At 48.1% G+C, this 24,565-nt stretch overlaps 1 protein-coding gene across 8 annotated transcripts in view; it reads right to left on the reverse strand.

The window, feature by feature from the left end:
• The window catches only part of IKZF4 (IKAROS family zinc finger 4), a 376,192-nt gene that overhangs the window by 90,285 nt on the left and 261,342 nt on the right, over positions 1–24,565 (reverse strand). For all 8 annotated transcript variants that reach the window (XM_086963908.1, XM_086963903.1, XM_086963910.1 and 5 more), the window contains one exon: positions 4,158–4,418. In XM_086963908.1, the coding sequence (XP_086820034.1) occupies positions 4,158–4,418 (261 nt within the window). The remainder of the gene's footprint in view (positions 1–4,157; positions 4,419–24,565) is intronic.

A 24,565-nucleotide genomic window follows, 5' to 3' on the forward strand; every position in this document is an offset into this window, starting at 1 on the left:
TTATGATGGTTTTAACTTTTTGTATCATGTAATTGAATTAATTAATGACACGTGTATGCAACGGTTTTTATTAATCATGCTTAACCCCTTAAGTGCTGCCTCGGTGCATTGGCCGACGGCAGCACTACCTCCCCAGTGCTGCGCACGACCATTGAACGTCCATTCAGCACTAGTTCTAATGGACAGCGCAGCACTGGGGAGGAATGTTTAATAGCAGCTATGGGGTTAATAATAATAAGCCTGGTTGTTTATGTGACATGAAGTTACTACATTTTGTTTTATACATTACACATTATAAACTAGATGAGCAGGTCAGGATACTACAAAATCATTTAAATGAAACAAAGTTCAACACAATAGATCACTAAAAACATTCAGATTCATCCTTCCTGTTCTACTCAATTCAAAGATGTATTCACCTAGCTACCACAATTCTGTATGCTGTATTAATATATTGATCATACATCCTATCTATAACCTTGAAAATTCTATACATACATTTCCAGTACCGTCTATACCCTTCAACGAGTTGTAATCATTGCTTCCCTATATAGAAATATAAAGTGGCTCACTACACACATTCAGGTTCATCCTTCCCGTTTTATTGAATTGGGAGATTTACTCACCTAGTACCACAAATATGTTTCCTCTCTCAATGAATTGAGGACACTTTTAAAGCATTACCTCACGGCAGGCCATAATTATGGACAAAGCACCAATCTCTAATTTCTTCAAAATAATACAAAGAATAAATGTCAGATCCACAAAAAGTCAGAGAGTGGGGGGGAGGAGCTTGGAGCTCGAGCAACATGGCCGCGTAAGCACTCGGTACCTACGGGCTTCGTCTGCCGGCCCATCATCCGGCCACATATCCTGTTCCCCGAGCCCAGGGACCGCCGTCGGAAGCTGTGCTGCCCGTCGGGGGCCGATTTCGGAGCTTCGGGACGGCCGACGGCCGGAGTTTGGCCCGTCCCGATTTGCGGCCTGTGGATCACCGACGCCGGGACCTAGAGTTGTCGCTCTGCCCGCCACCGAGTGGCACAACAACAGAGACCCGAACCGGAAGTTGACGGTCGGGTCCGTCGGAAGGGTGTTTCGGAGCTGCCGCAGCCCCCGCAATTACAGCGGGTGAGGAGTGATTATACCACGAAACGGTGGTGCGGAGCGGGGGTTGGCGGGAGGGCCGGCCCAGTACCTCCCAGTTTGCCTGTACCGGTGCCCGCCATGGAGAAGTCGGTGTAACTGTGTGGCCGGGCGGAGGGTCGGATCGGAGGACTCCGAGGAGCGCACTGATGCTGGAGCAGAGCGATGACTGCTCGAAGTGTTTGGCACACGCTGTGACATACTGAGGATGGGCAGGGGTTTGTGTTGATTCTCCCACTGGCGCACGACCGGCTCTGCAGATCCTGCCGGAGATGAGACTGTTTCTGGGATACTGAGGTGCCCTCATTGCTGGCGCTACGTGGCGGGACCCAAAACTGAGATGTGTGTTCACTACACGTGCAGGGTCGATTTGGCAGGGTGAGGAGAGACATTCCTCCGATGTGCGACTTGCCCTGTCTTTTGTGTGGTCCATTGGGTCTCCGGGAGTGTTTACCTGCAGGCTGTGAACTAATGTTTGGAACGCCCGACGACCCCCCCATCCCCAAGATGGCGGTTACGTTGCAGGACATCATGGCGGCCATAGCTGATGTCCGAGTCTCTCTGGATAGGCAGTTCGCAAAGCTGAACACTGCACTGGACACAGGATTCATTGCACTCCACCCGACAAGAGCTGTTCCCGCCGGGGCCGACGAGGGGGACGAGCCCCAGCTAGTAATGCCCTGTGTGCCTGTTGACGGCGTGGTTCAGACGCAACTGGACACGGTCCTACCTACATCTTCCCACGGTCTTGTTCACCATGAGCACAGTAATTGTGTAAGCGGGGCCTGGCGATCTGAAGAATGTCTCTTGGTGGTCCCCCAGGGATCACAGGGGCCGATGTCGGACTTATTGTTTCTTTGCGCAGGTGCTTTGGACATCTTGTCGAACAATCCCCGTTGGGTGTTGTGATCTGCTGTTGCTTACGACTGGCTTGGGGGGACAGCCCACCGATCTGTCCTGGTTACCTTTGTTGCCCACGTCGACTAACATGGCGGCTGGCCGGTTGATCTCTGCTGATGTTTTGGATGGCACGGGACAGGGTTGAGGTCGTGTCCTGGATTGTTGGAGTTTGATTTCCTGGTGACTATGTGGGACTTGCCTCATGTTGATTGCAACGATTGTCGCTTCGGAGCCGATTTGGGGAGCCGGGGTTCGGAAGTGTGGGTGGCTGGGTGCTAGTAAAATACTTTTCTTTTTCTCCTCCTCCACTTTCTTCTTTCTGTCTTACTGTATTTCGGATCTCTTATTTAGGGCGATGGGCACACTGCTGGGGGGGGGTAGGCCATGGCCTTCTGCAGGGGTGCGGGGTGGGGGGTTGGGAGGGGGGGGTTTTCTTTCTATCTTCTTGTTTCCTCCTTGGTTCTATGGCCCTTTTATCTTTTCTCTTTTTCTGTGTTCCCGTTCCATGGGGTTCCTGTAGTGTACTCAGTTTTTGTGGGGTGGGGCGTTGGCTTATCGTGTAAAGTGATTGTATTGCGGACTAAATTGTTTTGAATACTTCGCCCCTCACTCCCACTCTGATTGAGCTGCCAGCTCCCTTTACACCTTATGCTGGCCAACTGTAGGTCCTGGGACGTTTGCTTGGTATTGATCCTGTGATTCCTAGATTTAAAAACGAACCTTCTTTGATCCTGAGTGCCTACATGCACATTTGAATACGTGTAATATCCTGATTTTGTTGGACTACCTGACCGCGGGCTGCTAGGTGTGTTTATTGACATTGACTGTTGCCATTGTGATTTGTTTAGTGGCCGGCCAAGACGGTTGTAGGCCTCTGCCTGTATCGAATTTTGCGACTAATAAAGGTTCACCAAATTTTTTTTTTTTTAAAAAGTCAGAGAGTGTAAGGATTTCTCCTGCTTATAAACACCTTGTTGTTATTTTGATTTCTGCCCTGATGAAGAGATAGGATGCAGGAAACATGTTGGCTGGCATTGTTTCTGTTTTATGCTTGCAACGACCCAACAGGGGTGAAGTCTGTACTATGGATTACTTTCACTTGTGAATTGTACTTAATGAGGAACAGTTGTTGGTCTTTCTATGTGCTGATGGCATAACTGATGCAATGTGTATCTATAATAGATATTTGTGTATTGGATTAGTCTATGAATTCATTATGTTCAAAACAAATACAATGTATTATGTTCTGGAGAAAACAGGATGATTGACGTATATTAACCATATTATCTATGTATATGTATAATACATCTGAGATTATGTAGTCAAAGAACCTGCTTTGGAAAAATTATTTTGGGGTTCCTCCTCCATTAAAACATTTTTGTTGTTTATACCTCTGATGATGGAAGCAGCTATCATCTTGGGATGCACCTTTAAGATGGACAGATTATCCCTATTCATTGCCTAGTTTAATTGCTTTTTCATTGGATTAGGAGCATGTTGGCCTGCCTAAACTGTAAAAAAGAAAAGGTTCTCATTGCACTACATTGTAAGGGGTGCAGATGGTGTGCCAGTGAAATGTCAAACTATGCTAGCATGGCCCTATTATGTAAAGGGCAAGTTCTTGTGTATAAACAATAGGCTGGTATGGCTTAGCAGGTAATGGACCAGGATGTGGAAGGATGTGCTGCATATTGAAGCAGGCATGCATAAACTGATGCAAAAAGGGACAGGTTGTCTGGAACTACTGCATAAAATGGATCACAAGACACTGCAGTATGAGGGCAAAGGCTGGCTTGCCACTGGTGTATAATGAGTCAATATGGTGTACTAACCGTATTTAGTGGTGAAACTAGTATTGTAATGTTGTATCAGGGGAATGGACGGAGTAAGCAGCAGTATAATTAGGCAGGCTAATATGGTACATCCATGTAAGGCAGCAAGCTGGCATGGACTTGTGTATGAAGTCAGGCTGCAATAGCTATTTGGAATAAGGTGAGGGCAGGCTGGAATGGCACTTCAATGTAAGGTAAGAGGTTTTCTTGACAGCTTTATACAGCAATAGTCTGAAATGTTTCCTTAAGAAGACAGGTTGACAAGGCGATACCGTTACTCACCAGTGTGGCTGCGCTTGTGCACCATAAGCACGTTTGGGCCAATGCAAACCATGCCGCAGATATCACACTTAAGTTTGCCGTTTGGCAGTCGTATGCCACCGGGGGAAGGAGGATCCTGTCCCAAGCCATCACAGTACCCTAGTTGCTCGCCAAGAGAATCATCTACAATGACGCTGTCCTCCTTTTCACTCATGCGGTCATCCTGCCCCAGGAGCCGGCCTTCTTCTTCATCGCTGTACATCTCCACCTTGATGGAATTTGCTGCAAGAACAGGGAAGGTAAATATTGACCAAGGGAGGTGCTCAATATTTTTTATTCATTTGCAATCATAGGAGCAACTATTACATATTAATTTCATGAAAGGTATGGGGAAGTCAAGTCTGACAGCCTGTCAACAGTAGCTACACAACAAAACGTAAAAAGCCATGAAATATACATTTTCATGTACTACCTTAGCCTGATTTCTCACCAGCCTAATAACAATCTTAAATCCCACACCAGCTTCACTTTTCAAAGGTGGAAATCACTTAACTATAAAGGTTCAAATAACAAAGTAGAGAAGTTTTTTTTAGACTATAGAACATTGTGCAATTAGCTGGAATGAGACTGGACAGAAATGGCAAGTGCTTAATTATTTTTTTGTATGGAAGTGTTACTTTATGAAAGTGTTTCAACGCTGAAGGCATCACTGATCAATCGGCTGTTATGGTCATGAGGTGGTAACCTGGGTTATAAAAAAAAATTGTGTGACTAAGGAGGAGGAGTGAGCCAGAAACAAAATGGCAATTGCAGAGTAGTTTCTTTGTATGAAAACATATTAGCATTTTCAGAGAGGCTCTCACTGTGATGAACAGATTGGTGTGTTTGTTGATATGATCATGATGTGTGATTAAAGGATATAACATTTCTTATGCAGTTGTATAAAATATTACTGTTGGTATTGTTTTGGTACATGTTTTTCGCATCCGAAATTTGTACTGAATCTCTGTATTACAGATTGTGTAATGCAATACTGCGTGCATATGTGCATAATCATTTGAAGTTTGTAAGAGTGCATGGTGATAAATTAATGAGATACTTAAACAAGTATATATCATGTATGTCATCAAACACTACAGTTCCCAGCGTGCGCTGCTTGATTTTGCAAAATAGACATGTAATGTTCAGTCAATATCCACAATTATCATACAGCATAAAATTCCTGGTTAATCCAATAATTGTTTTTATTGTTTCCATGATTTCATAATTTCAGTATATGTTTTCTTCATTGTTAGAACCTAACAAGTTACTTACCTTCGGTAACACCTTATCTGGAAGAGACTATCTAGCTGCAGATTCCTTACCTTGTAAATATCCCAAGGCGTCAGACTGGAACCGGAAATGTTTTGTGAGCAGTAGCCCTGAACGCCGGTAGGTGCCATCGGTCAGCTCTGTGTGGGGTTATCTGCGCTGGAGGTGATGTGCGCCGTGCCTACAGAGGTGCCACCCAAGCGTGCTGACAAATTTCTTTTCACAACTTTCACATCAGGAGTACTGACCCACAAAGAACATTGACTACTGATGTGGAAAACTAGGGCGCTGAAAAGGGAACAGCCGCGTCCAAAGAAATCAGTTAGCACAGCAGGGAGGATGGTTGGGTCGGTAAGGAAGATGCAGCTACATAGAGTCTCGACCAGATAAGGCGTTACAGAAAGTAAGTAACTTGTTCAGCTCATAGCGACTTCTTGCCACATATTCCTTACCTTAGAATAGATATGCCAGCAATACCTTCCCGGAAGTGGGTCTGCAAAACTGTTTCACACTATAAAGTACTGCAGGACGAATGGACCTGTATGTCCAGGCAGTAATGCTTCGTAAACATGTGTAGAGAAGCCAATTGTACTGCCTGGCAGATATCCAGGACCGGAACTCCGCATGCTATTGTGGTGGTTGCAGTCTAAGCTTTAGCGGAATGAGCACACAAACCCTCGGGGGGTTGCTTCTTGGCAAAAGCGTAGCAGATCTTAATGCAAAGTATGATCCATCAGGAGATGGTCCGCTTCTGCAACCCCTTTCCCTTTTTCGCTCTAACATACCCCACAAAAAGTTGGTCGTCTACCAGGAACTCTTTCAGGCGGTCAAGGTAGAATAACAACTCTCTTTGTGGACCCAGTTGGTGAAGTTGCTCCTCTTTCTGAAAGAGATTTGGTGCCTCATTAAAGGTAGGCAGGCTGATGGATTGACCTAAATGAAAACAGGTGACAACTTTTGGCAGAAAGGAAGCTCTAATGTGAAGAACCAGCTTGCCTTGGTAGAGGTTTAGGTAAGGAGGTTTGGATGGCAAAGCCTAAAATTCATTGACCCTCCAGACAGATGTTATTGCCACGTGGAAGGCCATCTTGTTGGTAAGGAGCCTAAGAGGATAATTGTGCAATGGCTCAAAAGAACAGCACATCAGAAAAGTTAATACCAGATTAAGGTCCCACTGAGGCATGATGAAGGGCAAAAGAAGAAATGTGTTGCAAACCTTTCAAGAACCTACTTACAATAGGCGACTTGAAGAGATGGCTGATCAGGCAACCACAGAAAGACAGAGACGGTAGAAAGATAGCCCTTAAGGGTAACCAGAGCAGAGCCCTGTTGGGTAAGTGAAAGGATAAAGACTTGCCCAACGGGAGCTGTACACAGTCTTGGTGGAGGGACGCCTGGCTGCCAAGATAGCAGTGTAGACTTCGGGGGAAAAGCCAAAAGCTATAAACTGTCGCCGCGCAATCTCCAAGCAGGAAGGTGCAGCATTGACAGGTTCCAATGGAAAACCCTCCCCTGCAACAGAAGATCCTCCCAAAGGGGCAGCCTTATCGGCGAACCGATGGTTATGCTCAACAGCTGGGGATACGAAACTCTTCAGCCCAGTCCTGAGTCATAAGGATGACTTGGGCCTGAGTTGTTCTTGATCTTCTTTAGAACTCTGGGCAGCAGCGGAGACAGATCTAACCAAGGCTCTTCCCCACTGCTGAAAGAGACCTTGTACCACCTCTGGATGGAAACTCCATTTGTGATCCGCTAGTCATGTTTGTCCTGGCGTCTCAGAGAGTCCGCCAGGTGTTGAACGATCAGGGATATGCCCTGGCATACCCGCCATAATCCGAAACAAAGGGCCTCTTCACAGAGGGTCTCTGACCCCACCTCACTCTGATTGTTGCAGTACATATTGCTGTGGTGTTGTCTGTGAACAGGTGGCATGAGCCTTCCATTGATGGAGGGTAGAAAGGCTTTCAATGTAAGTCAAATGGCATGGCGCTCCAGGATTCCGGATTCCACTGGAGGCCAGAGTACTCTGATCGCCACCTCTCTCAATTGGCGCTCTATCCCAGGAGTGACACATCAGTCACCACTCTGAGATCTGCTTAAGAAAGGGAGAGGGATCTGCTGCTGACCCAATCACAGTTAGTTAGCCACCAATGCAGATCTTTTGCTGTTCCCTCCAAGATGTGGACCATGTCGGAGAGATTCCCCTGATGCTGCACCCACTGGAACTTCAGGTCCCACTGTAGTGCCTGCATACACCAGCAGGTATGAGTCACAAGCAAGATTCATGAGGCCATGAAGACCAGCAGCCTTAGTCGCACCGAAATCCAGGATAGAGGATGAAACATCTTCATCATAGCCAGAATATCCTGGACTCTCTGTTCGGGGGGGGGATAGGCCCGAAACTACACCATGTCCAGTACAGCTTTGATGAAAGAGATGTAGGAGGCCCATCGCAGTCTGGAGGTGGGAAACAACAGCCTGGGTCAAGCCCACCTTCAACAGCCAGTCGCTGAGCTTGGAGAAGATTGGCAGACCTGATCGTCACAGATGAGCTGTAACCACCGCCATCCCCTTATGAACACTTGATAGGCGCACGTAAGGCCAAAAGGGACCATGGTGTACTGAAAGTGCCCGTGGGCCTCCATGAACCGCAAGTAGCACCTGTGAGTGGGCAAAACTAGAATGTGGAAGTATGCGTCCTGCAAGTCCAGTGTTACCATCCAGTCTCCCGGTTCCATGGCAGACATGACTTGAATGAGCATGAGCATTTTGAACTTTTCCTTCTCAGGGAAGAAATTGAGAGGACGCAGGTATAGGCTAGGACAAAAATATCCGTCCTTTTTGGGCACCAAAAAGTATCTGGAATAACAACCACAACCTACTTCTGGTGTCTGCACCCTCTCTATATATATGTTGGCTAAGACAGCTGTCACTTCATGAAGGAGCAAGGCGAGATGGTACTCTTTCAGCCTTATCGAATGAGGGTGGCATGGGTGGAGGGGTAGTCACGAAGGGGAGGGAGTAGTCCCTTCAGAAAATCTGAAGAACCCAGCGGCCTAATGATTTCAAGTGGGGCAGGTGATGGCATTTTCTGCCTACTATTGGGTGCCCATGATGGTAAGAGGGCAGACTAAAGGGGTTTAGAGGCGGTGGGGGAGTGGTGAACTAGCTTGACCTTTGGCTTCCCGACCCCCCACGGGGTCTGCGGGAACCGCACCCTCGGTCACGCAGAGGCTAGAAAGCTTGTGTGCCGTGGTGTTTGGGCTGGTAAAGACGTGGCTAAAAGCCACTTCTGTGGCCACAAAAGGAGCGAAAGGCGGACTATGGTTGGCGAGGGGCTATGGAAAGGCTCAGAGACCTGGCCATGGTTCTGCTATCCTTAAAGCGCTCCAGCGCTGAGTTCGCCTTGTTACTGAAGAAACAGGAACCATCAAAGGGCATGTTCATAAGCCATGCTTGGACATCCCTGGAAAAGCTAGTTGTTCTTAGCCAGGCGTGGTGCTGTAGGACCACCAGCGAAGAAACCGCTCTGCCCAGTAAGTCAGTCGTGTTCAGCCTGCATCAAAACGTCAACTGCACCGCATCTCTCCCTTCAGACACAGCCTGGGGAGTGTATGGCCCAGGCCTTCTCCAGGACAATGAGCAGCACATGCCCAAACGAATCCCATTGGGAGTAAAGGACAAAAAGGCATGCTGTGTTCACAAACCGCAGTGCCAGGCTGGTAGAAGAAAATATTTTCTTTCCTGAGATGTCCAGCCTGTTGAATTCCCTATCTGGTGGAGTGATGGGGAATGCACCAGAACTTATACAGGTGTTGGAGGCTTGGACCACCAAGCTCTCATGGGTAGGGGTGCTGCATGAGGAATTTGGGGTCACGAGGGGCGGGGTGATGGACAATCATCCAGTTCACAGGAGCCCCTGTGCAAGGTTTGGACCAAGTCCCCAGCAGGACGTCCGTGAGGGGTTCATTGAATGGGAGAAGCGGTTCTGAGGGGGGTCGGCCCAGCTGAAACACCTCAATCAAGATGTTAGTTTGACTGCCACTGAGGGTAGTCTAAGGTCCAGGACCTCAGCCACTCTTCTCACCACCGCAGCAAACAAAGCCCCTCCTTCTTAGCCACAGTAGGAGGAAGGAGCATGCCTGAATATGGAGAGGTGTCCAGTACGCCGGTGCCCGCCAATTCCTCACACCAATCCATGTTAGTGTCCAGGGACTAGCGACCCCTCCCAGTCTTCCCCGAAACCCAGCCCATAAGGTTCTAACCTCGAAGGCATGGCTCCAGTCGGTGACCGAGTTTGCAGACGCCCATCCGGCTCTATGTCAGAGTTCAGGATGAGAATGGGGACGATGGCACTGATGAGAACCGGGAGCATCAGCATCAAGGCTGTTGCTGGGGAAGGTAAAGTTGGTACGAACAGCGCTGGTCCGGATCAAACCGTGGCTCCAAGGGGCCTGACTCGAGCCGGAGGTGGCACCGTCTGCGAAGACCCAGTGGTGACTCCTCCCAAACCTGCGGGGCACGAAAGTGCACCAGCAAGAACGGGCCACCAAAATACGAGGAGCATGGCCTCAGAGAAATTGAGAAGTTGGGTGGGGTCCACTCCAGCTCTCGAAGCTTGTGGAGGCGAAGAGTCGGCCCAGGCGCAGGCTTCACTGCGGAGCCAGGCCTCAAATGAAAAAGCTCCCTCGTCTCATTGGAAGACTTTGATGGACGGGGTGAAGTCGAAGACCTCTTTGACTTCTTACTATTCTTGCGGGACTTACCTGAAGACGACTTGGAGTGTGACAAGGGTGTTGGGCTCTGTGACCGATCCCAGGATCTAGCCAATCAGCAGTGGCTCACATTAGGCGGCAAGGAGCTTGAAGGAGAGCTCCCTCAAGGCCTTGGGGCGCAGCAGTCAACGCAGGTTGTCGTGATTGTGCTTGAGGCACCACAGGCCAAAAAAAAGCGCTGGGCGGTCACCGACATCTGCAGGTGACCGGAGCCGCAGGGCTTGAAGCCATTCTTCCTAGGTGACATCCTGCCACGCCAAGAGTAAAATCAAAAAGGTCAGCCAAAAATTGACCGGGGGAAGCGTTTTTCAGATCTGCGCTGACTAGTGCAGAAGGAAAAGAACCAACGTCAGAGTGCTCAGGTAGCACCTACATAGACATCGCGCACGTCACTTCCAGGGTGGATGACATCATGCAGAGCCGAACTAAGCCCCTTACAGGTACGCAAGGGTCTTGCTCACGAAAAAAATGCCCGGATCTAGTCTGGGTAGAATTCTAAGGAAAGGAATCTGCGGCTAGAAGTCTCTATCAGATCCAGCAATCAAGTATCCGATATTTGTGTTATCAATACTTGTAGTCGTACAAAGTGCCCAAATGCATTTTGGACTGTACATCCTTTATCTTGGGGAAAATTCTAATCGTTTGACATTCACCCATTGGAGACTCTCGGCTTGAACAGGAAAGCAGAAAAGTGTGAGCAGTCTCCTGCTATTGCGAGCTGTGTTCTTCTCTGAAAGAACAACACTGCAACCATACACAACGGCAACTTAGCACTAGCAGAATCAGAGAAGGAAAAAGAGAACACAATTATGGCAGTATCTTACATATTAATCATAAATTATCTTAACAGGTACATCACATTAGTTTTATATTTAGAGACAAAACAATTTTTTGCAAAAGACTCTACAATTGATCGAAGGGCACTTAATTAGTTGAAAGCTTAGAAGAACTGAAAAAGGCTTTCCTTTTAGTCCGACTTTTTTTAAACGGGGGAACAATTTCTCTAGCCTCCACGCCTGATGGCAAAACATGCTCAAGAGTACATTTAGTAACATAAGCCAAGCGAGGAGAACGGTTTATTGCTTTAAGAGCTAGACAAATAGCTTTAACAAGCATTTACAATGCAACGTTCTCACCTTTGCAAAAGTTAGAGGTATTGGCATTGTAAATGACACATTTTTTATTTGTGTGTTGGTTTTGAAAACCGATAAATAAATGGCATTGTCATTTACAATGCCAATAGCTTAATCTCTCGCAAATGCCACACACAAACACACAGACCCACACATACACAGAGCCCAAAACACACGCACAGAGCCCCCCACACACACAGAGCCACACACACAGTCTCACACACACACACAGCCACACACACAGTCTCTCACACACACACACACTGTCACACACAGTGTTTCACACACAGTGTCACACACACAGGATCACACACACACACACACAGAGCCACACACACACACACAGTCTCACACACAGAGTGTCTCACACACAGAGTGTCTCACACACAGAGTTGCCAGCTAGTGGGGTAACTGTTGAGGGCGGCATAGAAGGGTGCGGATATATGACGGTACCACGCGTACTTTTACAACGCGTACCGTTACAACGCTACTTTTACCACGCAAGTCGTTACAACGACTTGCGTGGAGGGGCGCTGGATAGTACATTTTTTAATTTACTATTCCAACTACAGTCCCCGTAGACTCTAGGGAAGGAGTTGGATAGTAAATTAAACTATTTCCTATCCTGGAGCGCCCTCCAGCGCAAGTCGTTGTAACGACTTGCGTGGTAAAAGTAGCGTGGTAACAGCACCGCGTGGTAAAAAATGCGTGCTAACCGCTGTATACCAAGGGTGCACATACAAGCAACAGTAGGTTTATGGCACGTTACTGAAGCTCTACACATTGGAGCTGTCGGGTTTTGAAAGAGGTTAGACTGCGGGAGTTTGTAGCGTGCCTTAACCGGAGCCTGAATTCTATTGAATACTATGTTATCTTTAGATACAGTATTCACGGACACAATGAATGCACGTAAGTCTAGGAATTATGTACTACACAGCTGCTGTCCCCGAGAAGCAGGATAGCTGCACTGAAGATAAAATGTCCTCTCTGCTTGGCTTCACCTCCTGTAGATACTGAAATGCTCAGTAACAATACAACGTAGCCCGGCTCCTACAGGAAGGTCCAAGCGGAACTGCACGTTTGATGTTGTGACTGGATGGCGCAAGAATGGTTTAATAAATTAACCGATTGCACGCCCTTGGTTCCTCGGCATCTCAGGAACCGACCGCTGTACCACTGCAGCTCTAGTTAAAGACCAGAAATTGTGCAGTATCAGTGACCACACCAAGAAACTCCGAAGTGTGCTCTGCAGAGCTGCCCTGCCACTAACCCCGCAGTCAGATGCTGAGGGTTGTACAGAGCGGATCAAGAAGTGTTCACTGAAAGCCTGGGGCTAACTGAAGAACTGACTACACTCCTATGGCCACTGGGAAGCTTCGTATAGCCTAAATGCAATTTGCTTCTGGAAAACGTAACTAGACAATCGTTATTCAAAACTACGGAACACTGCTTCAATTACTGAAGCAACCATTATGATGCCAAACTATCTAACACGAACCCTTGCAAGCACACTTGAGGCAACTTTCACGTCCTAGACAGGGCAGGGTGCTCTTTTCCTCTTCGAGACTGTCAGCCAAGCCCATCCTTGAAAGTTCTCCCCTGCAAGCAGCCCAGGCCGCGCACACGGACACTCAAAAACCCTCCCACAAACCACAGCAGCTAAACGCTATAAGGTGGGCGACAGACAAGTGGGTACTCACGAGCAACAGCATTGTCTCCTTACAGCACTCACTCCAGCAGTGCCTGAAAGGAGCCATAATGCTGCTGCCACGTCTGAGCACGCATGCGCACTCTCACAGAGAGCGGCGGCTGAATAGGTGTGCCCGTTGCGTGCCGTGAATCGTAGTTCTCTTTCGGAATTCATTGTTTCAATACATAGGCTTGGGAGCGCAGAGGAACAACCAGAATCAAGCTGTGCACCGTGATAGGTGAAAGGGAGGGAAAATAACCGTGCCATGTTTTTTTTTTGCTTGCAGTGTGGTCGAAGTGTGAAAGTCTATAATAAAGTAGGGACGGGGATGGGGCTGCGGGAGGAATGGAGCAAGCACTCGCCATGACGTTGTGCTTTAGCTGTAAGCTCCATCCTTTTCAGACTGGGGGGCGTGTTTTTCTAGAGAGAGAAAAAAAAACACGCCCCCCAGTCTGAAAAGGACGGGGCTTACAGTGAAAACACAATGTCAGAGAGACCTCTTCTCCAAGGCTGGCAACGTTTTAGGAAGCCAGCCACTGGAGAAGAGGAGCGGGTTTAAGCCCCACACTAAGACATAAAATGTCGCCGGCAAGACTGCGCAAGCGCAGCCTACGCAGGCCGAGACCTAAAAAGTACCCATCGTTTTTGTTTGTTTCCAGTCCAGGGATGGCATGGCTTGGCGGTTCGGGCTAGACTGTTCCCATGAGGCACAGGGTCAGACTGATTTGCATATGGCCGTGTCTGAACTGGGGTGGTATGGAGTGCAAAAAAACGATGGATTTAGGCCCAGATCTCTGTACTGGGGTGAATGTATGACATTGCTCTGCATTCTGTCCATCAACTGTGGTTTTTGCATTTGTCACCCCGAGTGGGATGGGTATGCTCAGACGTGAGTCCCATACTCTCCACACCACTGGATTCAAACAAGCCAGGCTGAAGACGGCTGAAATGCCAGAAACCGGTCCTCGGAAGCTTGTTTCCGGTCCAGGGAAGGCATGGCTTGGCGGTTCGGGCTGGACTGCTCCCATGAGGCACAGGGTCACACTGATTTGCATATGGCCGTGTCGGAACTGGGGTGGTGTGGAGTGCAAAAAAACGATGGATTTAGGCCCAGATCTCTGTACTGGGGTGAATGTAGGACATTGTTCTGCAGTCTGTCCATCAACTGTGGTTTTTGCATTTGTCACCCCGAGTGGGATGGGTATGCTCAGACGTGAGTCCCATGCTCTCCACACCACTGGATTCAAGCAAGCCGGGCTGAAGACGGCTGAAATGCCAGAAACCGGTCCTCGGAAGTTTGTTTCTGGTCCAGGGAAGGCATGGCTTGGCGGTTCGGGCTGGACTGTTCCCATGAGGCACAGGGTCAGACTTATTTGCATATGGCCATGTTTGAACTGGGGTGGTGTGGAGTGCAAAAAACGATGGATTTAGGCCCAGATCTCTATACTGGGGTGAATGTATGACATTGTTCTGCATTCTGTCAATCATCTGTGGTTTTTTCATTTGTCACCCCGAGCGGGATGGGTATGCTCAGACGTGAGTCCCATGCTCTCCACACCACTGGATTCAAGCAAGCCGGGCTGAAGACGGCTGAAATGCCAGACACCGGTCCTCGGAAGCTTGTTTCCGGTCCAGGGAAGGCATGGTTTGGCGGTTCGGGCTGGACTGTTTCCAAGAGGCACAGGGTCAGACTGATTTGCATATGGCCGTGTCTGAACTGGGGTGGTGTGGAGTGCAAAAAAACGATGGATTTGGGCCCAGATCTCTGTACTGGGGTGAATGTATGACATTGTTCTGCCTTCTGTCCATCAACTGTGGTTTTTACAACACACAGATTTAAACAGCAAAGGGAAAATTTGGGTCACATTGGGTCTGATGGTGGTCAAAAGAAACATCGCCCGGCTTTGGAGTTCTGGAGTACCACCTACACTGGCTGTTTGGAAGCCGGACATGGGCTGATGCATGATTAGGGAGAAGACAGTGTATATTGCGTGAGGGTGTCCCAAAAACTGGTCCGCAATCTGGGATAAATGGAATGCATGTAGAGGGAACATTTGTATTCCACTAACTGTCCCTGCCCCCGTAGATCCTTTAACGCCTTGAGTCCAGAGTCTACTTGTAGCACCCCTGTGGTTAATTAAAAAAAACGATATCAACGTAAATAATACTGTATTGTTTCTCCCTTGTGTATATTTAGAACTGTTGTTTCTCTGTTTAATAAAAAGAATTATAAAAGAAAAAAGGCATACAGAAGATAGTGTTCAAACAATGTTGGGAGGGAATATGAACCCTAACATTGAATACCCCAAACGCCCATCTTTGGTATCAACCATAAAATTTTGTCCATGTAAATAATTTTTATTAAAGAATTACCCAGGTTTTATTAGGCTATAATAACTCATAGCGCTTTCTTGTAGTCAATGCAACTCTAATAACATTCGAAACCGCAATGCAAATGGTTAAATCAGAAATTAAAACTGCCAATATAGGTACATGGCCGTGTTTTCCTCAGAAGTGGGGCTAAAAATGTCCCCCTCTGCTCTTTATAAAGGTGACAGAACAAAATAAAGTGCAGGGTGCTCTAAGCTGCCAAATTATCACCCAGAAAAGGTGGTAATCTGTTGTTTAGGGAATGCCACTAAAAAGCGCAATGTGCTTAATCGAAACCTAGTCAAATAAAATTGTGCTTGAACGTTTACAGTAAAAGTTACATAAAATTGCTATTTTACGGGGAAAAAAACATGGTGGGCCTGATACTACCATTTGTGCACGGCGCAGCTATGCCCTAGAATAAAATGCCTCTTTTATAACTGCTTTCGCATTTGTATCGTTACTTGCAGGATTGTCATAATAGTGCCCCAAACCTAGCTCATGATATTTGTCCTTAACAAATCGGACCCGGTGGATAGACAGTGCACTAAGTTGGTACAATCCTTAATGACATCCCTTGAGAACATTAGGCCCTCAGATAAACAGATCTTAACCCAAAAGAGCAGTGGGGCCATATCAATTCGATCTTCGGGATAGGCCAGCCCCAGCTCCTCGTGACCAAAAAGTGTGGGGGCACTATTTGGGGCCAGCATTAACCTTTTTATAAATGTATTTTCTAGGACCTGCAGTTGGCGGGTTTTATGGCCGTGCCAGACTCCCGCTCCATAGGATGCCACAGGAAAACATTTAGCTTCGTATAGGGTAACCAATTCTGTCACCGGTTTATGGCCTAGCTTGCAGGCAAAGCAAAATAACCCCTCCACAACCCGACTAGTATGTTGTACCCTGGCTGTGATAAGATGGTCCCAATTCATAGTATTGTTAAAAATATTCCCTAAATATGTAACATTTTGAAGTTTGTCAGTCGTCTTGCCCCTAACCTCAAATTATCTTGTTTTCGTTACTTAAGGGCCACACACCATGACATAAGATTTAATAAAATGTACTTTTAAGTCCAGTGCTGCAACAAAATCGGTAAAAGCGTTAAGTGACTTTTGGAGGCTGTTGGCTGTCAGAGGCAATAAAACAGTATAATCCGCATAGGATAACAGTGGGATAGTTGCCTCCAATTTTAGGAAAATCAAATTCCTTCTCCATTAAAAAAGCCTCTAAACCATTTATATACAATAAAAAGAGGAATGGAGCTAAAATGCAACCCTGCCGTACACCTTCTTTGGAAACAATGGGCCAAGTCTCCGTCCTCCCCCCCCCCCCCCCCCCCGAGCCGTATCGTACGGCAACCGTTTTAGAGGTATGTATCCTACGTAGGAGGGATATAAAGGCTTCTTCAAAACCCATTTGTTCCATCAGTCTCCACAATTTCTCCCGATTGACTGTGTCAAAGGCACTGGATAAATCCATGAAGGCCGGATGGATAGAACCCCTCCTGGCCATCATGTACTTACCCATGATGAGGGACAAATTGAGGCACTGTCCTGTAGTACCCATCCTCCTTCTAAAACCAGACTGCAATCTGGACACAATCCCTGTACTGTTCGCCCAAGTCTCAAGACGTGCAAGGATGACCCTCCCCAGTACCTTAGCAGTGGCGATGATTAGGGAAAGTGGCATATAACAGGCAGGGTCACTCCTGTTACCTTTCTTATACACTGGAACCACGATGGCCTCCTTCCATGTTACTGGAAAGGGACCAATCACCACAGCTTAGAAAACGTTAGTGAGCAAGGGTGCCCATAATTTGGGGTTTCTTTTAAACAAATCCAAGGGAACCCCATCAGGGCCTGGGGCTTTCATGCTGATTCTCCTCGCTAAAGCCTCATCAATTTCTGCCACTGTGATTGATGCACTTAATTGTGAGGCGAAAGGCAGATCAACTATCAATTCACCATTTCTATTAACTATTGTGGTGTTTTTTGGATTAAATATAGCTGAAAAATGGGATTCCCAAGTTGCCCCCAGGATCAGTGAATCCATGGGTTTAGCCTCGTCCTTAAATAGGGGGGATTAATTATGTCCCAGAAACTCTTGGAGTCTTTCAGCGCGCTGGCTCTCTTCACCTCTTCCCAAACTAAGCTCCTCAATTTATTTTTTCTTTGTTTGATAGTACACTTATAGGTCTGCCTAAAATGTTTTATTTGTGTTCTATCACAAGGGTTGGCATGGAGGGACATTTTAAGATTCTTATGCGCTCTGGAACACTCAGCGTTAAACCATTGCATCTCATGGGTTTCACTTCATCAAACTGATCCGGTCAGGTCTTTTGCCACATCGGCACAGCTCAGTTTAAAGTCATGAACCACCTCATCAGAGGGAGAGTCAGCTTGGAGACAACTCATAATGAGGTTTAAATTTGCTGTGACAATTTTTGCTTCAAATTGATGGTATCAACTTTACCCCAATTCAGTCTCATCCCTTTATTATGATTAAAATAAGTAGGACAACCATCACCTTTCCCAACCTTTGCTATTATACTGAAGAAAACGGTTAGAGGGTTAGGGTCACTTGCAATATTTGGTGCCACCTCGAAATCGCGGAGAAGCGGGGAATACTTCCTCATGATCAGTATAAAATCAATTGTACTTTCTCTACCTCCTTCGACAAAGGTGGGACACTGGGGTAAGGAGCTGCAGACTAGATTATTAGTATCAATAATGTCTAGGTCATTGTCAATAATAATGGAATTCCAGGATTATAGATAAAATGTGGCTGAGGCTGACCCTCAGTATCTAGCCGCCCACAGACTCCATTGTTACTAAAAGAAACAAATGGTACAATTAAAATCCCCCATCCAAAGGATACATAAAGGCTGCCACCTCCCCGCAATGTTATTAATCTATGTCTGTAAGTCCTCAATCACCTGACTGCTATTCTGGACAAAAAACCCAGTGGACAGGCCTTTATTATATCATTTGGTTAGTCTCTAATGGGCTTCAGGGCAAAAAGCGTGCACCTAGCTTTGTTAAAATTACAACGCAATCCCCTTCTAGGCATCATGTTGTAGGGCCTAACCAGCTACCCTTCTTGCCATAATAATGTGTTCAGACCAATTTATGTCTGATGGAATTTTTCTAGAGCACCAATATGCTAACTCTTTTATAAGGTTCGGGCAGCTTTCCTGTTGTCCTGGTAGGATTCTTATGTATCCCCCCCCCCCAGCATGCAGGATCCTAGTCGCTCTCTCCCATTCTGCCCCCTCTCTCGTCTATCCACATTAAGGGTCCCAACCGTCCCAATTTCCCTTACTCTCATATCTGTTAGCTTGTTACTGGTATCCATGAGGGGGGACCCTCGCAAAGTGGCCAGACTATCTATAATAGATAGTCCAATCAATGATTCCAAAGTTGCCGGGGAGGGACTATAAAGTTCATAAGTTACCCATATATCTTTGTGGCTAGGTAGAGAGTCTGTCACATTTTGATCTTGAAGTGCTAGGTGATTCCTTGGGTTCTGCAAAAGCCGCGCAATATGCTCTTCAATACTAGACAAGCGAGAAGGAATAGGTTCCAGGGAATCTTTTACAACCTTGCTGATTTTTTCACTCAATAGGTCCAAATCAACCTGCACAGTTTTTCCTCCACCATTACAGGTTCTACAAGCAGTACCTAAAGGGTGAGATTGTTTTGTGCGCTTAACCTTTGGCTACTGGCCCTTCGCTTTCAGTTCAAACCCTACCAGTTCAATTCACTTCCTCTTCCCACCTCTCACACTCAGGGACCCAGTTTTTTCCATGATTAGTTGAGGGGCAATCTCGTCTCCCTCGTGCGTAGCGAGTTGGTTTCCCGGACTCATGAAGATAATAGAGGGCCAAAGTGGGGGTTGTGGCTTCGGGTCAGGATGTATTCCAATGGCTACCGTTTGAGAGTCCTCAGTAGCGATAACTAGTGGGTCAGCGGGAGGGGCTATTGACAGTCTCCTCTCAGCTAATTCTATTTCCTTGTTTAGTGTCCCCACCGCCTTTTGAAGAAAGTCATCTAAAGTAGCGTCCGCTGCTTTTGGAGCAAGGGCAGTTTTGCTTTTCTCCATATAGAATATAAATACGTTTCAGAGGAGTTCAACTTAGGATATGACATATTTAGGGGGAAAAAAGCCTTTACCTTGATGATGTGTCGCTAGAGTTGAGCTTGATGCCAGTATCCCAGTGTAAGAACCCGAAGAACCAAGTGGGTGGGCCCAGCCTCCTCCGGGCTCTGACGGGCCCGCCCTTGGCCCAAGCGCAGCCCAGGCACACCCGTGCGTGTCCCGCGGGTGCCCGAAGCTGCTTATATGTGCCTCCGGCGCAGACAAGGACACGTTGGCGCCACCAGACATGTTGAAGGATGGAGGATGTAGTCCCCTGAGGCCAAAGTGCTGGTGCAAAGTGACAAAAAACAAGGTCTACTTTGTGGCCACTTTGGTGCTTTGGTTGATTAGTCAGATTAAAAAAAATACTACAGAAGGGCCTAATTGGGGGATCAAACCAAAGCTTAAAAGCATCAAAGTTAAACACCTGGGAATACCTAGCTTTTTATTGACAAACAGCTTCTTCTACAAGGCTGTTAAAAATGGAGGGAGCACTACAAATGATCAAAGGATAAATGAACGGCTAACAAGTCAAATTTACAGCCCTCCTCAGAATACATACTAGGTTCCATCAAATTATCTGCCAGAATTTCCAAGTGTGCTTTATAAATTAGAGGAACTCCACATCCTGATCTGCATTTTCTACCTTTAGATTACTTGATAAACCCAGTGTTTATAGCACTAACAATGTTTGGACCAAAGGATTTATTAATCTAGGTCTAGGTCTTAGTCAACATGCACAAATCCATTCTGCAATCATTGAGAAACAAGAAATGCTCTTTTTAGTGTTTGGAAAGGGATCTATTAAAAAGCAGGGTAGCCCTCAGAGCAGTTACAAGGCCCTTGCCGCTGGACCACTCTCACTCAGCGCAGATGGTTGCAGACAGGCTTGCCTTTGTTGCGCAAGCAGCATGTACGTCTTGAGTCTCATGATAACCCTTGTTGAAATGGTTGTGTCGCTGGTCAGATCATCACATGCACAATGCAAGTGCTTGTGAGCTACCACGCTAACCCTCAAGATGGACACCACAAAAAAACAAAGTCAACCCAGGAGTATACAACCGTAACCCCCCCCACACACACACACACACACACACACACACACATGCCAGTCAAAGTGCAAACAATAGCAATGTTTGAACCCTCTTACCAAGATTAAAACACATAACTGTGCAGTTCATCTGAAAACAGCCCCACCACAATGCAATAAACCAGCAAGGAGATGGTGTTTAACCCTGATTAATAACAGCAAGACAGTACTTAAACACTTTAAAGATTAAAACTGTTTGAGAAAAATATTTTTGTAAAGAGCAAGAGATTTAAAAAACAAGAGTTAAAAAACACCCAGTCCTCCAACTGTCTAAAGTGGGTCAGCATATCAGCCCTGCTTATGTGGAGGTAGTGTTGGTCCTTGCACATGCTCAAAGCAAATGCTCATGAGCTGGACTACTAACCTCAAAGATGGCTGCTGGAAAAAAATGAAAGTCAACATGGAGGGGGGTGCTGGGTGAGAGTTTAGGATGAAGTTATTACTGTGTATTGAGAGATGAAGCTGACCAAGTACGTTTAACCGTAAACTTTTGTGAAGATTATGTTCAGTGTATTTTATTGTGACAAAATCCAAGAACAGAAGTGAAATATCAACATCTTTTTGTGACATTTGTAATAAAGCTTGAAACATTGAGAGAACATATTTGAATCAGTTGTTTTTGAATGGTTGCACAGATTGATAATGTGGTGGCTCTGAATGATATTGTGGTGGCGACGAGTGATGCTGTGGCGTTCAGTGATGCCGTGGTAGCGCATAGTGATGTTGTGGTACCCCTGAGTGATGCTGTGGTGGTGCCGAGTGATGCTGTGGTGATGCAATAGATAGTGAGGGCGATAGATAGATAGATAGAGGGAGGGCGAAAAATAGAGGTAGGGCGAGACATAGATAGAGGGGGAGAGAGAGATAGAGGGAGGGCGAGAGATAGAGGGAGGGCGAGGGATAGAGGGAGGGCGAGGGATAGAGGGAGGGCGAGGGATAGAGGGAGGGCGAGGGATAGAGGGAGGGCGAGGGATGGAGTGTGGGGCGGGGGAGGGATGGAGTGTGGGGCGGGGGAGGGATGGAGATTGGGGCGGGGGAGGGATGGAGATTGGGGCGGGGGTGGGATGGAGTGTGGGGCGGGGGAGGGATGGAGTGTGGGGCGGGGGAGGGATGTAGTGTGGGGCGGGGGAGGGATGGAGTGTGGGGCGGGGGAGGGATGGAGTGTGGGGCGTGGGAGGGATGGAGTGTGGGGCGGGGAGGGATGGAGTGTGGGGTGTGGGAGGGATGTAGTGTGGGAGGGATGTAGTGTGGGGCAGGGCGGGGGAGGGATGTAGTGTGGGGGGGAGGGATGGAGTGTGGGGCGGGGGAGGGATGGAGTGTGGGGCGGGGGAGGGATGGAGTGTGGGGCAGGGGAGGGATGGAGTGTGGGGCGGGGGAGGGATGGATGGATGGAGTCAGGGGAATGGATGGATGGAGTGGGGGGGTGGATGGATGAGTGGGGGGATGGATGGATGGTTTGAGTGGGGATGGATGGATGGATGAGTGGGGGAATGATGGATGGAGTGGGGGAATGATGGATGGAGTGGGGGGATGGATGGAAGGAGTGGGGGGATGGATGGATGGAAGGAGTGGGGGATGGATGGATGGAGTGGGGGGCTGGATGGATGGAGTGGGGGGATGGATGGATGGAGTGGTAGCTGGATGGAGTGGTAGCTGGATGGAGTGGGATGGATGGAGTGGGGGGCATAAATGGATGGATGGAGTGGGGGGTGGATGGAGTGGGATGGATGGAGTGGGATGGATGGAGTGGGGGGATGGAGTGGGGGGAATGGAGTGGGGGGAATGGATGGATGAGTGGGGGGATGGATGGATGGAGTGGGGGATGGATGGAGTGGGGGGGTGGATGGATGGATGGAGTGGGGGGGTGGATGGATGGAGTGGGGGGGTGGTTGGATGGAGTGGGGGGATGGTTGGATGGAGTGGGGGGATGGTTGGATGGAGTGGTGGGATGGTTGGATGGAGTGGGGGGAATGGATGGATGGATGGATGGAGTGGGATGGATGGATGGAGTGGGATGGATGGAGTGGGGGGGATGGATGGATGGATGGATGGATGGAGTGGGGGGGGGTGGATGGCTGGATGGAGTGGATGTACTGCATGTACCCTTGAAGGCGTTTACTGTTCACAGATAGTGTTGGGTGCCGTGCAGTGTTGGGTGCCGTGCAGGGGTGTAACGCAAAACCCTGCAGCCCCTACGTCACAGGAGAGACCCCAAGCTTTCAGGGGGGCCCAACCATCAGAGGGGCCCTATTCACCCCAAGGCCAATGAACATCTGCCTGTGAGATGCAGTAGACTAAGGGGTTTCTGCTCACCTTCTGCACGGGCTCACGCGTGCGTCACGCCGCTGCTTGGTGTTTGCATCTTAACTAGTGCTACTATATCGACCGTTTACATGTGTGTAACCCAGTGTTCTTCAAACTGTGGGGCGCGCCCCCCAGGGGGGGCGCGCCACCATTCCAGGGGGGGGCGCGGGCTCCAGGCGAAAAGCTTACCTTCGTTGTGTTGTTTTTGTCCTTCGTTTTCGTCTGTCCCACGTAGCGTTGTGATTGGGGGAAGCGTGAGCAGCAGTCCAATCAGCATGCAGAACGTCACTACTGACGCACCACCAATGAGAGTGGCAGCAGCTGCGATTGTAGGAAGTGCCGCGAAATTTGCGGCCATAAAGCCCATACATCTGACTTTAGCTGCCTTTTCTTCCTGTTTGTGGATGTGTTCCCCGTCGTCTCGCTTGGAAGGATTGCTGCAATCTGCCCCTCATCGCCTCTCCTCACTCGGGTCTGCGTGTGCCTCTCCTCGTTGTAATCTGTGTGCCCATCATCGCTGGATTCTGCCCTCATCGCTGGTAAGGGGGCTTTCTCGAGGTCTAGGGGGGTTGTTACGGCCGTATTTGTCATGAATTATAAATTAAACAGCAGGCCAGCATGGACTTTCTCGAGGGCAGGGGGGGGGGGGCGCGGGGGGAGGGTTGTTGGGGCCGTATTTATTTTGATTTGTATAATGCAGCAGGCCAGCATGGACTTTCTCGAGGGCAGGGGGGGCGCGGGGGGAGGGTTGTTGGGGCCGTATTTATCTTGATTTGTATAATGCAGCAGGCCAGCATGGACTTTCTCGAGGGCAGGGGGGGCGCGGGGGGAGGGTTGTTGGGGCCGTATTTATCTTGATTTGTATAATGCAGCAGGCCAGCATGGAATTTCTCGAGGGCAGGGGGGGCGCGGGGGGAGGGTTGTTGGGTCCGTATTTACAATGGTTTGTATAATGCAGCAGGCCAGCATGGACTTTCTCGAGGGCGGGGGGAGGGTTGTTGGGTCCGTATTTATCTTGATTTGTATAATGCAGCAGGCCAGCATGGACTTTCTCGAGGGCAGGGGGGGCGCGGGGGGAGGGTTGTTGGGGCCGTATTTATCTTGATTTGTATAATGCAGCAGGCCAGCATGGACTTTCTCGAGGGCAGGGGGGGCGCGGGGGGAGGGTTGTTGGGTCCGTATTTACAATGGTTTGTATAATGCAGCAGGCCAGCATGGACTTTCTCGAGGGCGGGGGGAGGGTTGTTGGGTCCGTATTTACAATGGTTTGTATAATGCAGCAGGCCAGCATTGACTTTCTCGAGGGCAGGGGGGGCGCGGGGGGAGGGTTGTTAGGGCCGTATTTATCATGATTTGTATTATGCAGCATGGACTTTCTCGAGGCTGTGTGGCTGGTCGCTATTGTGTTGATGGTAAAGCACATTCTGAGAAACCCACAGAGCAATAATAAGGCAGTCCTCAGGTTCTTTATTTTATAATTGATAATTCTTTCCGAGAGGAAACCTAATCCTGACCCCTTCTGAATGTTTGTGATCTCTTGTCAGAAAATGAGGCAGGGATGTGGGAGGCTGACGGTTGACTTTCCCCAATGGTATGGGCTGCACGGTTTTATCAAA

The sequence above is a fragment of the Lissotriton vulgaris genome, chromosome 1_1 (genome assembly GCF_964263255.1).
Source record: "Lissotriton vulgaris chromosome 1_1, aLisVul1.2, whole genome shotgun sequence".
Classification (NCBI taxonomy): domain Eukaryota; kingdom Metazoa; phylum Chordata; class Amphibia; order Caudata; family Salamandridae; genus Lissotriton; species Lissotriton vulgaris.